Source organism: Pan troglodytes, chromosome 4 (genome assembly GCF_028858775.2).
Source record: "Pan troglodytes isolate AG18354 chromosome 4, NHGRI_mPanTro3-v2.0_pri, whole genome shotgun sequence".
Classification (NCBI taxonomy): domain Eukaryota; kingdom Metazoa; phylum Chordata; class Mammalia; order Primates; family Hominidae; genus Pan; species Pan troglodytes.
This window is the reverse complement of record NC_072402.2, coordinates 173,445,340-173,462,076: the sequence shown is the minus strand read 5'-3', so window position 1 is coordinate 173,462,076 and position 16,737 is coordinate 173,445,340. Positions and strand designations below refer to the sequence as shown.

General features: G+C 44.5%; 1 protein-coding gene across 4 annotated transcripts in view; it reads right to left on the bottom strand.

The window, feature by feature from the left end:
• Positions 1-4,694, bottom strand: part of CPLX2 (complexin 2) — an 87,937-nt gene extending 83,243 nt beyond the window's left edge. For 2 of the 4 annotated variants that reach the window (XM_063811674.1, XM_063811675.1), the window contains exon 1: positions 4,025-4,694. In XM_063811674.1, coding sequence (XP_063667744.1) covers positions 4,025-4,446 — 422 coding nt within the window. In that variant the 5' untranslated portion in view covers positions 4,447-4,694. The remainder of the gene's footprint in view (positions 1-4,024) is intronic. The other 2 variants (XM_001156711.8, XM_016954235.3) reach the window with 2 other exon arrangements.
• Positions 4,695-16,737: the final 12,043 nt, after the last annotated feature.

The following is a 16,737-nucleotide window of genomic DNA, read 5'->3' as shown; positions in this document are numbered from 1 at the left end:
ATGAGAACAGAGATTAGCAGTGCCTTGTTCTGCTGTATCACCATCACTTGGAATGGTGCCCGACACAGAATAGCCATTCAATGAGTAAGCGTCTTGAAGGAAGAGGAGATGCTCACCAAGTCCCTTTGGGATCTTACATATTGCAGTTCAGCTAGGCCCAGGTAATATAATGCATCTAAGTCAGTCTCATCCCAAGCTGATAGCTGGGATAATTTCACAAGCTGGGATGCCCTATCTTGATCACTTGTCTATGTCTGGACTGCAATCACACTCCCAGAGCAAGGCACTTGTTTTTTGTTTTTGTTTTTTTTTTTCTGGAGACAGAGTCTTGCCTTGTTGCCCAGGCTGGAGTGCAGTGGCATGATCTCAGCTCACTGCACCCTCCGCCTCCTGGGTTCAAGGGGACTTTTATTGGCTCTTATTGGCTTTTAATGGCTGACTTCCCTTCACCAAGGATGCTAAGAGCTCTTTGCATGTGCTCTCAATTTTCTACCTAAGACTTGGGGAAACTTGTGAGGCACTGCCCTCCCCATTTGATAGGCAGGGGCTTCCCTGAAAAGTGGAAAGGCTGACTGGCAGAATCAGAGCCCCAGAGCCCAGTCAGGACACACATACCCATCATGGCCATCACATTTCATCAGTAATGGGGAGAATTTATGTTCCCAAAAGGCACAAGAGCTCTGAGTCCTTCCAGGGCCTGAGCCAAACACTACTCATTTAGCACCTCCAAGGAGCTGAGGTCTGTAACTGAGCTAGGTGTGCAGCCAAATTCAGGGCAAATCGGAAAAGGAAGGCCTCATATGCATCTGGTTAAGGCAAGCAGGGCTGGCAAAAATCCACAAAAATGATATCTGGGCTTCTGACTGTGCAGCCTTTTGCTAATGAGAACTAAGGAGCCAGCTGGGAGGTTAACACAGCAGCCAGAAAGAAGGTGCCACCAAGATCAAGTTACTTAGAAAGTATATGGAAGGGGCTGGGTGGGATGGTTCATGCCTTTAATCCCAGCAGCATTTAGGGAGGTGAGACAAGAGGATCACTTGAGCCCAGGAGTTTGAGACCAGCCTGGGCAACATAGTGAGACTCCATTTCTACAAAAAAAAAAAAAAAAAAAAAAAAAAAATTAAAAAAAATAGCTGGGCATGGTGGTGCATGCCTGTAGTCCTAGCCACTTGGGAGGCTGAGGAGGGAGGACCCCTTAAGCCCAGGAGTTTGAGGATACAGTAAGCTGTGATTTATATATATATATATATATATATATGTATATATATATGTGTATATATGTATACATATATATATATATATATGAAATTTGCAAAGGGATCTCAAAGATCAAGACCAACTGTCATACATTGCCATCTTCTTGAGAACAAAGAAGGGTATTAGCTAGAGAAGAAAATGGGATCTTAAGTTTATGAGTTCAAAGATCTTGGTTCTGGTCTCTGCACCATGGAACTTTGGGCCAATTTCTCCCCATTTTTTACCCCCTCTTCCTCATTTGTAAAATGTGGCTATTGGGCTTGATGATTTCCAAATCAATGATTTCCATAATGCTAAGCTTTCTAGCCTTAGGAGCTCACGATTCAGATTACTTTGAAAGAGAAGCTCTTGCTTTTTCTCTGTAGGGTTTGATTTGTCTTTAGTAATTGGTCTAAAGCCCAGTGTAGGTAGTGGACATGAACAATTCTGGCATGGTAAAACCTGTTGAGTGTTGATGCATCCCTTGTTTATTTCTGAAACAGTTTCTTTTAATGCATGTGGCTCATCACTATAGTGTGGCTTCTCAAAACATTCTGCAAAGGACAGAAATGTTCAGAATGAATTGAGGTAGGAAGGTCATGATTTGAGTTAGTGACTTCCAAGGCTGTCCAGTATCTGCATGGCAGAAGTTGTACTGATGTTAAAATCCCTCTGTATGAAATGATGTGATGTCTTGGGTTTGCTTCCAAATAAGTCAGTGTGAGTGTGTGCGCATGTGATGAGAGTGGATGTGGGTGTGTGTGATGAGAGTGGGTGTGGGTATAAATGAAACAAAATTGGCCAACTGTTGAAGCTGAATGATGGGTATGTGGGGGGGTTATTATACTATTCTTTCTATTTTTCTAAATATGTTTGAAGGATTCCATCCATAAAAGGCTCTTTGGAGACCGGCTCCAGCCTTTCTCTCCACTCTCATCTTTCAGTCCACATCCTGAGGACCCTCTGGCACAGTGACATTGCCTTGGTGGCTGGGACTTCACATCTCTTGGCCTTGACACACAGCTCTGTCTGCCTGGGGTCATTTTCCTCGTCTTTCCTTACAGTTCGTGACTCCTGCTTCTGAGATCCCACAGCCCAGTTGCCTTGATACTTATCATAACATATTGCAACTGTTTGTTTCCTTTTCTGGCCTGTGACCTCCTCAAGCTACTTCTCTGCCTCCCCAGTGCACAGCCAGTGCCTGGTATATAATAGGTCCCCAGTACAAGTTTACAGAAAGGATGATAGCAGTCATGGGATCTACCATTTTTTGAGCATTTACTATGTGCCACTAAGCTCATTGCATGGCTCTCTCATTAAATTCTCATCGAAGTGGGTGTTATTAATCTTCTCATTCCTCTTTAATAGCTGAAGATAGTCTCAGAAAGTCACTTGCCCAAAGGTCATATGCTAGTAAGTAAACCACTCTGCTATTCTCCTTGCATCTGGGATTTTAAAAGACTTCTCTATGAATGTTATGCAACAGGCCCAGGAGTTAGAGAGCCCGGGTTTTAGGCCCAGCTTTGCTACTAAATTGCTGAGTGACCTTGGGCGAATCACCCCTGCCCCCTAGGCCTTGTCTTCCGCGGAGACAATCAGTGATCTAGAGTGTCACGTGATCCGAGGGCCCTACCAGCCTCAGCTCTCAGAGAAAAGGTTTCTCTTCCACGTATGCTTTCCTGCCGCGGAACTGGCTTCCCTGTTTGGGAACCTCCCGGCTTCACAGACGCCCTCAACCTTTTTTCTTGCTAATTGCAACCTCCCAGGTCTAAGCCGAGTTCGCAACCTGCTGTCTGGGTCGCCCCCTCCCCCCTGCCTTCTCTGCGGTCTGGGATTTCTCTGGAGGTGGGGGCGGAACCCGGGGAGAGAGGGAGAGAGGGAGCCTGGAGCTGTCCCGTTCGTGAGGCTTCCCCGCGGCTTCTCAGCCCCCTCCCCCTACGGAAACTCAGCCTCACACTTTCTAGGGATGTTCCGGGGACAGCCGGAGTCAGTGACTGCAGCTGCCAGCCGCGGGCTTCTGTGCAGGGCTCTTGGAAGTCCGCGATTCTGAGCTGGGATGGGGTGGGGGTCTGGAGGGAAGAAGGGGCGGCGCACTCCTTCCTCCCCGCCGGGACCTCAGCCTAGGCCCAGCCCGCCTAGCGGAGCCGGGACTCTTCTGTGCCTGTTTCCCCTCTACCCTCTTGCCCACTCTTAGCTGGGCCCCGCCATTGCACGGCCAGGCCTCGGCGGGCGACAGACCCAAGCCGGAGACGCGCGGCTGTGCTAGGCCCCCGCCTAGCTCGCCGGTGACATCGCTCTGGGAGAAGCTGAAATCCCCCGATCGATGCGGCCTCACGCCACCCCTAGGCGCGCTGGGGCCCCCAGACCCGCGGCTTTGTTCGCGGTTCGCGGTGCCGCCGGAGAGAGCTGTCCGCCGCCGCGGTGCTAGCGTTGGGAGCGGCCCGCGGGGGCGAGGGACGGTCCTTAGCAGCCTCGCGGAACCAGGGCGGAGGGTGCAGAGGAGCCCGCCCGGCCGCCGCTGTCCGCCGCTGCAGTGCTGACCCGATAGAGACCCGGTGCGGCGCGGGAGCTGTCCCCGAGATGGTGCTGGAGCGAGAAGCCCGAGGCGCCCTCTGCCTCGCCCCGGAAGAGCCGCCGGCGGCTGAGAGCTCTAGGGAGGGGGAGAGGCCGGAGGAAGCCGCCTTCAGGAAGCTCTCGAGCGCGGGGCCTGCGGCCGGGGTCTCTCCGCCAACCGCTCCCGCGGAGGAGGGCGGCTCAGCCACAGGGAGCGAGCGCGCGTTCTACGAACCTGTTGGAGGCTGCAGCTCCTCCGCGGCCGACGAGGGCGCCCGGGACCGAGGTTCTGGCGCGTTTCTCCCTCCCCCTCTTCCTTGACTCCTCCGCCGAGGCGCTCCCTCCTGCCTGGGCTAGCACACGTGCACGCGGGGGGCGCCAAGCCCCGTTTCTGTCCGCCTCGAATGTCTGCCGAGCTGCAGGGCACAGAGCCCAGAGGCCTCCCCCTAAGGGCAGACCCGCTCCCAGGGAGACCCAAGCTTCCCGAGAAAGGAGGCGGGGGCTGGCGGCGGAGATGAGAGAGGACGCCAGCAGAGGTGGCAGTGAAATCAAGGAGACATGGGAGAGTTCCCACCCAGGCAGTTCTGCCCTGAAGTTCGAGGACTTGGGGGTCTGCCAGTAGGGCATCCTGACTTTGAAATATCTCTCACTCTCCATTTCTGTGACCAGTAACCAAATGCAGGTCTACCTACCTGCTCTGTTGCCAACCCCACTCACTGGCCTGACTGCCGCTAGTACTTCAATCCAGGCTGTCTTTTACCATGTCCCAGAGAAAGCTCTCTAAACTAACTTTTTGACGAGATCCTTCACTAGCAAGACAAGCTATGTGCCCATCATGACAGAGGACCACTTATTCTGAACGGGCTCACCCCAGTGCCTTAGCACCTGCCCTTCCCTTTGGCTGAGACTTTCTCCCTTCCTTACGACTTATGCTTTATCTGCAAGTGAAAGCATCCTCATTTTCCATGCAAATTTTCCTGGCCCCTAAGGCACAGTCAGTCACCGCCTCCTCTAGGATCCCTCAGCCTTTACAACCCTCCACTACACTTCTCATCATATTGTGTTACTCATGCACCTCTATCCTCAGTTGCCAGGCTAATAAAAACTGGTTCCATATTTTACGTTTCTCTGTATCTTCATCTCCTAGCATGGTGACTGGCACACAATAGAGGTTGAGTTATATCTGCTGAATGAATGTACACATGAGAAGCAGAGGGCAAAATAACTTCCTTTTCTTCATGTAATTGCTCATTTGATTTCTTTTCTTTTCTTTCTTTCTTTTTTTTTTTTTTTTGAAACGGAGTCTTGCTCTGTCGCCCAGGCTGGAGTGCGAGGCGTGATCTCAGCTCACTGCAACCTCTGCCTCCCGGGTTCGAGTGATTCTCCTGCCTCAGCCTCCAGAGTAGCTGGGACTACAGGCGCGTGCCATCACACCCGGCTAATATTTTGTATTTTTAGTAGAGATAAGGTTTCACCATGTTAGCCAGGATGGTCTCAATCTCCTGACCTCGTGATCCGCCCACCTCAGCCTCCCAAAGTGCTGGGATTACAGGCATGAGCCACCGCACCCGGCCTGATTTCTATTTTTTGAATCACAGACTGCGAAGCTCCGCATACAACATCCGTGCCCAACCCTCCTGCCTCCTCATGACCCACTCTCCCCGTCTCAGTAATTCCTCCTACAATGGCCTCCATTTTGTACAAGGTGTTTTTAAAGTTTTTTTTTTTTTAATTTTATTTGCTGTTTTATTTGCTTGGGACCCTCATCATCTTGATCTTTATATGGCCGAATACTTGTCATTTGAATTTCAGCCCAAATGTCACCTTGTCAAAGAGGCCTTCTCTGGCCACCTACCTAATGCTTCCTCCCCCAATCACTCTATAACATTACCTGTTGCATTTTTTTCTTTTCTTCTTTTTTTTGTAGTACTTATTACTCTCTGAAATTATTTTATTTATATGTTTACCTGTGTATCATTCACTTTCCCTCAACTAGAATTCAAACGCAACCAGAGCAAGGATCCTGTCTGTCAAGCTTACTGCAATGTTCTCAGTGGTTAGCATTCTGAGAGAAACTGAACTTACACCAATGCACCAATAGTCCCTTTCTCCTTGGAAAGGCTTGAGCCACTTTGCAGGTCATTTTAAAGTCTTCTATTAGGCACAAATCATCTACGAATGTTTAAGGAAAGAGGATCAAACTGATACTCCATGAGATAGAGAAGGAGAGAAAGGAGAGAGCCCCTTTACCTAGATATGTGGCATAGATAAAGTGACAAACCTGGACCATAGCCCCTTTTCACCCCAGATGGCAGAAGCATAGCAATTCACTCCTACACATCATTTAAAGTAATTTCAAATTCAATATCTCACTTGATATTTCTGACAACCTTATCTGGTAAGCATTATTCTCCCCATTTTATGCCAAATCAACTGAGGCCAAAAGAGGCAGACAGACTTGAACAAGGTCACACAGCTTGTAAATACTGACGCTGTTCTTGATACAGTGCTACATGTTGGGGATCTACAACTATGACATAGTTTCTGAATTTCCTGGTAGTAGGAGACCCAAGCACATACACATTGGATTATAATACAATTTGATAATTGCTCAACAGTGATTCTCAACCTGGAGAGGCATGGGGTAGGGTGGGGAAGAAGTGGATAGGCTGTCAAAATCAGAATAAAATGGAACTCTTTTCAATAACAATGATGATAATTTGTTGAGTGCTTCCCAGGTGTCAGGTACTGTACTATTTTATGTACTTTGTCTCAACGAGTCATTCTTTCTTTTTCCTATTCCCTTTTCACAGAGGAAACTGTCTTAGGGAAGTTAAGTAACATGGCCAAGCTCATGGAGCTGGTAAACAACTGAGCTGGGGCTTAACCTGAGTTTTTTTTGACTCAAAGCCTGAGCTCTTAATCATTATGCACCCCAGACCTATTGAATCTGAACTTCTGGTGAGCAGTATGGGCCTGGGATTTGAAGATGATTTTAGGTCATTCTGATATATCTTGGCCTTTACTGAGAAATGCTCATGGAAGGGATGAACACTGCCTGTTAGGAGGAGTTACAGGAGGGTGAAATTGGAACCTAAAGGATTAAGTGGGGGTTTTACAGGCAGACAAAAGGAAGAAAATATGTCAGATAGAGGAAATAGAATATTTAAGAGCCTTGGGGTGTGAAAATGAAGGGACTGCTATAGGTTCAATGTGGATGACTGTAAAGCTGATGTAGGGAACAGGGGATGGGAAATTAGGCAGGAATTGGTTTGGACTTGGCTGCCATGCCTCTATTCCATAGGCAGCAGAGAACTGTTCAACAACTGCTTTAACAACTGCCACTACCCCTGATCATCCCCACAGCAACAGCATTGAATCAATACTTTACAATTTGCAAAGTGCTTTAATAGTGAGCCATCCCTGTGAGCTTGTTCTCATTGTCCCCTAGCACCCAGTAGAGAACCTGAGACAGTGTAGGTGATCAGTATTGGTTGAAGAGGAAAAAATTGGACACAGATGGGAGTCTAGCTTAAAGGCTGCTGCAATAATTCAAAGGGATGAGCAGTATCACTTAATCTAGGAGTGCACAACTCTGGACTATGGACTCTGGAAAGTTGAAGTGTATTGCCCCTTATCTCCAAGCACTTTGGGGAGGCTGGAATTTAGCTCTCCAAAATGGTTGCTGAATAATCGTAACGATTTTCCTCTCCCATATACAGAAAAGCATATTAGCACCTAGACAGCCAATGCCCAGCTAAGCCAGGATTTCCTCTGTTGTATATATGCACTTGATGTCTTTTGGCTCCTGGATTTTGGTCCTGATGGACTTTATTATGTGGCAATAACATTATATGCCATCATTTGTTTCCTTGATTTAAAGGGCAATCACCATGCTAATTAAACAGTCTTGGCACAAGAACTAAAATCTACCTTCTGTCTCTTCATCCCTCGGGGAAGTCCACACAGACCCTGAAAATGGCTAACTTACAGAGGGCTGAGTTGTATCAGGGACTTTTGAAGCCCTTGAAACATATTAACCCAGTGAGGTAGGTTTGACTCTCATCCTCACTTCACAGATGAGTAAGAAAGAAGTCAAGGCTAGGCACCATGGCTCACACCTGTAATCCCAGCACTTTGGGAGGCCAAGGCAAGTGGACTGCCTGAGGTCAGGAGTTCAAGACCAGCCTGGCTAAGATGGTGAAACCCCATCTCTACTAAAAATACAAAAATTAGCCAGATGTGGTGGTGCACGCCTGTGTTAGTCCCAGCTACTAGGAGGTGGAGGTTGCAGTGAGCCGAGATTGTGCCACTGTATTCTAGCCTGCATGACAGAGTGAGACTCTGTCTCAAACAAACAAACAAACAAGCAAATAAAAAACAAACAAAAAAACTAGACAGTATATTCGCTTTTGAATTTGGCTTTTTTCTTTTGCTCAATATTATGTTTTTGAGATTCATCCATGTTGTTGCCTGGGTCAGCAATGTTACTTTTCATGCTGTGTAGTATTTCACTATATGAATACACCTCAGTTTGTTGATGGAGTTTTTCATTGTTTCCAAGTTTTGTGTAAATCTTTTGGTACATATATGCAAGCATTTTGGTCAGTTATTTTCCCAGAAGTGGAATTTCTGGGTAAGGTATGCATATACTTAGCTTTAGTCCATACTCCCAAATAGTTCCCCAAAGTGGGGATACCAGTTGCTGTTGTTTATTTATTTTTTTTCTTTTTTGAGACAGAGTCTCGCCCTGTTGCCTAGGCTGGAGTGCAGTGGCATGATCTCAGCTCACTGCAACCTCCGCCTCCCAGGTTCAAGTGATTCTTGTGCCTCAGCCTCCTGAGTAGCTGGGACTACAGGCACCCGCCACGACACCTGGCTAATTTTTTGTATTTTTAGTAGAGATGGGGTTTCACCATGTTGCCCAGGCTGGTCTCGAACTCCTGAGCTCAGGCAATCTGGCTGTCTTGGCCTCCCAAAGTGCTAGGATTACAGGTGTGAGCCACCACACCCAGCCAAGGGATACCAGTTTTAATCCTGTATGCTGTGCATGAGAGTTCTAGTTGCTCCATTGCCTCACCAACACTTGGTATTGTCAGTCTGTTTTTAATTTTAGCCATTCTATGATATTTAGCGGTTCTAATTTTAATTTACCTAATGACTAATGAAGTAATTTTTCACATATTTAATGATTATTTGAAAACCTTCTTTTGTAAAGTACCTGTTAATGACTTTTGTCAACTTTTCTATTGTGATATATATATTTTTTCTTGATTAGTAGGACTTTTATATCTATTCTGGGTAGGGATACTTTGAGATTATATGTATTGTAAATATCTTCTCCCATCAGGTGGTTTGCTAATTTCCCTCTGTTGGTGGTGTCTTTTGATAACCAAAAGTCGCTAATTTATTAAAGTTTAATTTATCTATTTTAAAGCAGTTTTTGTTTTCTGTTTAATTTTTGCCTATCCCAGATTATGAAAATATTCTCTTTGTTATCTTATAGAATCTTTATTGTTTTACTTTTTATATTTATATTTGTAGTCCACATTGAATTTATTTTAGTATATGGTATAAAGTATTGGTTATGATTTTTTTAATCCATATCATTACCCTATTGATACAGCACCATTTATTGAAAGAAAGACTATTTTGCATTTCTGCTCTGTGTACTATCTTTGTTATAAATCAAGTACCCACATGTTTTAGTCCATTTTGTGTTGCTGTAACAGAATATCTGAGGCTGGGTAATTTATAGAGAAAAGTGGCTTATTTGGCCCACAATTCTGGTGGATGAAAAGTCCAAGCTTGGGCAGCTGCCTCTGGTGAGGACCTCATGCTGCTTCAATTCATGGCATAAAGTGGAAGGAGAATGGGTATTGCAAAGAGGTCATATGGTAAGAGAGGAGACGAGAGAGCAAAGCCAAGGAAGCCAGACTCTTTTTAACAACCCAGTCTCTGGGGGAACTAATCCATTCCTGTGAGAGCAGGAACTCACTCACCCCCGTGGGAGGACATTGATCTATTCAAGAGGGATCCTCCCTCATGACCCAAACACCTCCCACTAGGCCCCACCTTCCAACACAATCACATTGGGGATCAAATTTTATCATGAGTTTTGGCAGGGACAAAGCATATCCAAACAATTAGCACTATATTTGTGTGGGTCCGATGTGGCTTGTATGAAACAGATCAAGTTACTAGCCTCTTGATAAAAATTTCTTTCTTTTTTTTTTTTTTTTTTTTGAGACAGAGTCTCACTCTGTCACCCGGGTTGAAATTGCAGTGGCATGATCTTGGCTCACTGCAAGCTCCGCCTCCTGGGTTCACGTCATTCTCCTGCCTCAGCCTCCTCAGCAGCTGGGACTACAGGTGCACGCCACCATGCCTGACTAATTTTTGTATTTTAGTAGAGACGGGGTTTCACCATGTTAGCCAGGATGGTCTCGATCTTCTGACCTTGTGATCCACCTGCCTCGGCCTCCCAAAGTGCTGGGATTACAGGTGTGAGCCACTGTGCCTGGCTGCTAAAAATTTCTAATGGTATTTTTCCTGTTGAACTTAGAATGAAATCCAAACTTTTTACAATGGCCTTCAAGGTTTTGCATAATTTGGTGCCACCTGTTTTTTATTTTATTTTATTATTCCATTAGTTACCCTGATGCTCACTCCACACTAGCTGCAGTTGCTTTATGTACCTTGAACACATACCTTTCATTCTTGGCTCTGGGCCTTAGCTCCTTCCAGGAGTGCCTATTCTTCAATATTCAGGCCTTTGTGTCAATGTTTATTTTTCAGAGAAAGTTGAACTGCTTGCTCTTTAAAATAGCCTCTTCTTGCCCCAAGTTACACTATATGATTACCTTGTTTTATTTTTGATAACACACGCTACTCCTTGAAACATCTTATTTATGTTTATTTTCTGTTTCTTTCACTAGAATGTAATGTCCATGAGAGCAAGGACCATATCTGTTTTGTTTATCTCTGAACCCATAGCTAAAATGCTAAAATGCTATGGTAAGGACATTGGGTCTTAGTCTGTTTTGTGTTGCTACAACAAAATACCTGAGACTGAGTAACTTATAAAGAACAGAAGTTTATTTTCTCATAGTTTTGGAGGCTGGGAAGTGCAAGAACAAGGCGCTGCATCTGGTGAGAGCCTCCTTGCTGTGCCCTCACATGGCAGAAGGTGGAAGGACAAAAGGGATGAATTCTGTTCTCACATGGCAGAAGAGCAGAAGAGACAGAACTCACTCCCACAAGCCCTTTTTATAGTGGCTTTAATCTGTTCATGAGGGCAAGGCCTCATGACCTAAAAGCCTTCCCCAAAGGCCCCACCTCCCAGTGCTATTGCACTGAGGATTAAGTTTCCAGCACATGTATTTTGAGGACACATACAGACCATAGCACCCACAGTGCTGGCAAAAGTAGCTCAATGCTTGTTTGTTGAATTAGTGAGAACGACACTTTTTCCACTCTAATTTCCATGTCATGTAGCTCTAGTGTCAATGCAATAAACGGCATCTCAAAACTTCTAGCATTGTGCGACACACGACTGGGTAGGTAGACAATTTCCAACATCATCAATTTTGCACCTGACTTATTTTCCTATTGTTATTGATATTCTTAAACCCCAGTTGTTATAATTTCAGCAAATCAATTTATATTAATTTTTTTGAGGTGAAAAGAAGGAAAACTGATACTTCTTAAATGTTTATTACATCTCATTCAATTCTCAAAACAGCCATATGAGAGAAGGCGTTATCACCCCCAGTTAACAGATGAAGAAATGACGACTCAGAGAGACAAGTATAGCTAGTGCTCACAAAAGTAGTTGGATTACATATAATTACTCTAATGAAGCTGGTTCAAACCCATTTCAGAATATGCTATTGAAATCACGGCACATGCAATGGAGGCATTTAGCAGGTGGTTTAAATATTGGCTTTGGGGGACCTAACCCTGAGTTCTAGGCATGGTCTTACCCCTCATCAACTTTGTGACACTGGGCAAGCCAGATGGAACTCAGTTTCCTCTCTGTAAAATGGGAATACAATAAAACTACTTCTTAGCATTTCTTGAGAGGATTAAGTGGTAATATGACTATCAAGTGCTTGCATTTAAGAAGAGCTCAGTATATGGAGGCTGCTATTATTATTGCTAGTGTTGTATATGGTAATTTCAGTTTGCTCTTTCAAGATGTTGCTGAGGAGTTGCAATAGGAGATAAGATGCCCAGAGGTAATTAATGCAGTTTTACGGTTGTATGTAAACTCCTTCAAACCAGTACTTGAGTGAGTGATCCTATTCTGATGTGAAAGAAGAACATTCTTAGCATGTCCCCACTCCTTGTGGAGAGGAAGGTAGCAGGTTCAGAGAGGTGAAGTGACGTACCCAAGGTCACAGAGCTTAAATTCATGCCAAAATTCATCTGACTCTCAAGCTTTGGTACAATTCAAGTCACAAAGGTGCTTGGTCCCCTCCCCTGGGTTCTGAAATCACAGCCCCTCCCTTCTCCACTGTGTCTGCCACAAGGATAAAGAAAATCCACAGATAATCCCTAAACCTCATTTGAAGCCAATAATCACATCCATTTATCTCCTTTCCAAGCTGCTTATTGCAGCGGTGGATAAGAGGTCTGCTGATCGGAGTCCACAGCCTCTCTGGGCTCTGCCTGGCTGGGAGTAGGGGATGTTCTAAGGACTGGGTGGGAGGCAGAGTCCTACGCTATAGTGAAAACAGCAGTCAATCAGACCCTGACTCACGATCTAGGAGTGGCATTGAGGGGCCGGAGTACCATAATATCCATAGCTCTCTCAACTGAGAGACAAGTACTTTGTGATCATTTATCCAGTGAGAGAGTAATAGCTCTCTGAGCCTCAGTTTCCCTATCTGCAAAAGAGAGACAAGGAGATTTGTGTGGCATGGTCCTTGTGAACATTCAGTGATATGATGTATGCGTAGCAGGGTGTTAGTGGACTGTTTATATTTCAATGTCAGCTGAAGCCACAGAGACCAGAAATAAAATGTATATGCCAAGCAGCCTCAGGCAAAGTGAGGTGCCAGTCTACCAATGAAGGATATACTAATTGATTTTGAAACAATTTTGACCAGGCTTGAGGGCATACAAAGTTGAAGTTAAAGAGAGAAGGAAAGGGGATTTCTTTGGAATTAGTGGAGTGCTGGGTATCACGCCATTCCATCACTGTCATGGGGAGGGAGAGGAGCACCCCAAGAGTGAGAGGTAGGCTGGGAGTGGTAGCTTACACCTGCAATACCAGTGCTTTGGGGGGCCGAGGTGGGAGAATCACTTTAGGTCAGGAGTTTAAGACCAGTCTGGACAACATAGTGAGACCTCATCTCTAGAAAATATACATATATATTTGGTGCATGCCTGTAGTCCTAACTACTTGGAAGGCTGAGCTTGGAGAATTGCTTGAGCCCAGGAGTTCAAAGTTGTAGTGAACTGTGATTGTGCCACTGCATCCAGCCTGGGGGACAGATCAAGACCCTGTCTCTTAAAACAAAAGAAAAAAGTAAAAGGGGCTTCAAGGTTAGCTCTTGGAGAGTCTCATCTGGGTTTCCTGACATTGGAGAGTCCTTGGGCTGGTGTCACCCCTGTCTGGAAGAGAGTCATTACATGACAGTCTTGATAGGATTCATTATTTCAACAAATATTTGCTGAGTACCCTAGGGGGCCAAGAATAGTTCTCGATGCTTAGAATTCATCAATGGATAAAACCGAAAATCTCTGTCTTTGAAAATTTCATCTTCTCATGGAACAGGGAGACATATAATAAATCCATAAATATGTAAGACATTTGTTGTGATAACTGTTATCATACAAATTTTTAAAAAGTTAAAACAGAGATGGTGCTAGAAGTACTGGAGATGTTGATTTTTTTTTTCCTGGGGGGTCAGAGAAGACCTTGCTTATAAGGTGATATTTAAGTAGAAACTTGAAAGAAATGAGAGAATAAGCCCTGTGGGTAAGAAGCAGGGACCAAGTGGAGTGTGCCTCATACATCTGTGGAACTGTGAAGAGTGTAGGTGGCTGGAGTAGAGTGAATGAGGGGAAAGTGGTTGGAGGGAGAGGTCAGAGGAATGGAAGTGAGGGAGCTAAAATGCTATGATAAGGACATTAGGTCTTAGGTGGTATTCAATAAACACTGGATAATGAAAGGCAAGAACAGAGGGAAGGAGGGAGGCAAGGGACTTAGAGTCTGGTTGGAGTTGGTTTGGATACAGCCAGGGAATCTGCCTAGTGGAAAATAACGGTACTATCAGGGGGCCTGAGGGTGGGTCATGCCATCAGCCAGACTCACCAACGATCGAATTCAGGGTGCCCAGAACCAAGGGCAGCATGAAACAGGCTGTCCTGGTGGGCATATGTGTGTACTGAGTAGGGGATGAAGAACTTGGGCTCGGTCTGTGTTTTGCCATTTGGGGGCAGATTTGAGTTTGGTTTTCTAGAAACTCATCTTCCAGGAAGTCAATGACAAGGCCAGGAAAAAAATATAGACCTTAGGAGTTCAAATCTCATCTCTATCACTGATCTGTTATGTGTTCTTGGCCAGAACCTCAGTTTGGTAATCTAGACATTGGAGTTACTAGTATCTACCTTTCAGAGAAAATGTGGGGCTCCAAAGAAGTAATGGATGAAAAGGAACTGTTCAAAAGTGTGCATGAAAACTTATGTTCATAAAAAAACCTGAACACAGATGTTTACAGCAGCTTTATTCATGATTTTGCAAAAACTTGGAAGCAGCCAAGATGTCCTTCAGTAGGTGAATGGATAAATAAACTGTGGAACATCCAGACAATGAACATTATTCAGTGCTAAAAGGAAATGAGATGTCAAGCCATGAATAGACATGAAGGAAACTTAAATGCATGCTAAGTGAAAGAAGCCAGTCTGAAAAGGCTGTATATTGTGTAATTCCAACTATATGACATTCTGGAAAAGGCAAAACTATGGAGACAGTAAAAAGATCAGTGGTTGCCAGGGGTTGGGTTAGAGAGGAATGAATCAGTGGAACACAGGGGATTTTTAGGGCAGTGAAACTACTCTGTATGATACTACAATGGTGTATACTTGTCATCATACATTTGTCTAAATCCACAGAATGTGCAACACTGAGTAAACCCAAATGTAAACTATGGGCTTTGGGTGATAATGATGTGTCAATGTGGGCTCATCAAATGCAACAAATATACCCTCTGGTGGGGAATATTGATAAGTTGGTAGGCAATGCTTGTGTGGGTACAGAGGGTATGTGGGATATCTCTGCATCTCCACTCAATTTTACTGTGAACCTAAAACTGCTCTAAAAATTAAAGTATATATATGTATATTTTAAAGAGTTGTGCAAACATGCATTATTATGACAATTTTGAGGTCAGTTAAATATTTTAATGTGTTCTCTATCCAGGAAACATGTGGAGCTTGCAGTTTGGGGTCAATTTCTAGCCTTCTAACACTCATTTCCCCCTTCCTAAGAGTATCTTGCATTTCTCATCCATGTAGGTTAGCTATTATTGACTCCATTCCCAGAGGGTACACCCAATTAGCTTAAACCAACCAGTATCTCTCATCCTCCTGACCACAGAGATTACATACAGATTAACCAATGACATATCATCCAAATCAGCCAACCAAGACAGTAAGACTCAACTCTGACACTTTTATTGAGTCACTGGGGAGTGGACTTGTGTGGAGATATTGACAGATGATCCTATGATCAGGAGGGGAGCCAGCTTTAGGATGAGACCTTTAGGATGAGGGTACTGAATTCTTGGTGGCATCATTGAGTGTCTGGATCAAGCCTTACCTGAAGCTAGGTCTACCTCTGTCTTTTGCAATTCTATCAGTTGCCTAATTTCATTTATTTTTTAACCATTTCGAGTTGGGCTTTTTGATACTTTCAATATAATGAGTTCTAACTGCTATATAGTGGGTTCTGAGGCCCCAAAGTTTGGTTTAAAAAAAGTTTGGATTTAGAATTTCCTAATGTGAAGTTGTATCTATAAACTTCCTGCACCAAGACCCATCCCCAAGGCAGTGTGAAATTTTTCAGTACAGGTTGAGCATTCTAAATCCAAAAACTTGAAATAAAAAAATACTTCAAAATCTGAAACTTCTTGAGAAAACAAAAAGCTCATTGAAGCATTTCAGACTTTAGATTTTCAAATTAGAAATGCTTAGCCGATAAGTATAAAGTAAGCATTCCAAAGTCCAAAAAAGCCTGAAACACTTGTGGTCCCAAGATTCTCAGATAAGGGATGTTCAACTTGTATCAGGTTCCCTTGACTATGGCATTGTTAATTGCTGCTTGCTTTTCTTTGTGATAATTGGGACCCATCTAGCAGAAATTTCAGCATTGCGCTGTGGCATTGGGGACTGGATAGAATTGGTCTGGGTTATTTCCTGGATGAGGCTGATATAATCCAAGTACACATATAGAATGGAGAGGAAAGCCAAGGATAACACAAGGGAAGAGGATGAAGAAAGATGAACTAAGGAGGTGGAGACAAGTGGGAGGCAGAGTGGGAGGCAGGATGGGGGAGTAGAGTGCACCTGGAGCTTTGGAGTGAGGCAGCCATCTTTGATGCTCTTTCTCAGTGAGTGCAAGCAGGGGCTGGGCATTTGCTGAAGGATGGGCAAGCTGGGGCTGAAAGAGGATCCTGAGAGATTGGTGAACATCTTCCTCCTCTGGTACTAGGAAAGAGCAAGTCTGGCCGGCAAAATACCACAGCCAAAGACACAATAACAGGTTGTGTTCCAGGCATATAGAAGAGGTTATTGGTTTCTGTTATGGCTAATTTTATGCATCAACTTGACTGGACCTTAGGATGCCCAGATAAATGGTTAAACATTATTTCTGGGTGTGTCTGTGAAGATGTTTCTGGAAGTGATTAGCATTTGAATTGGTTGACCAAGTAAAGCAGA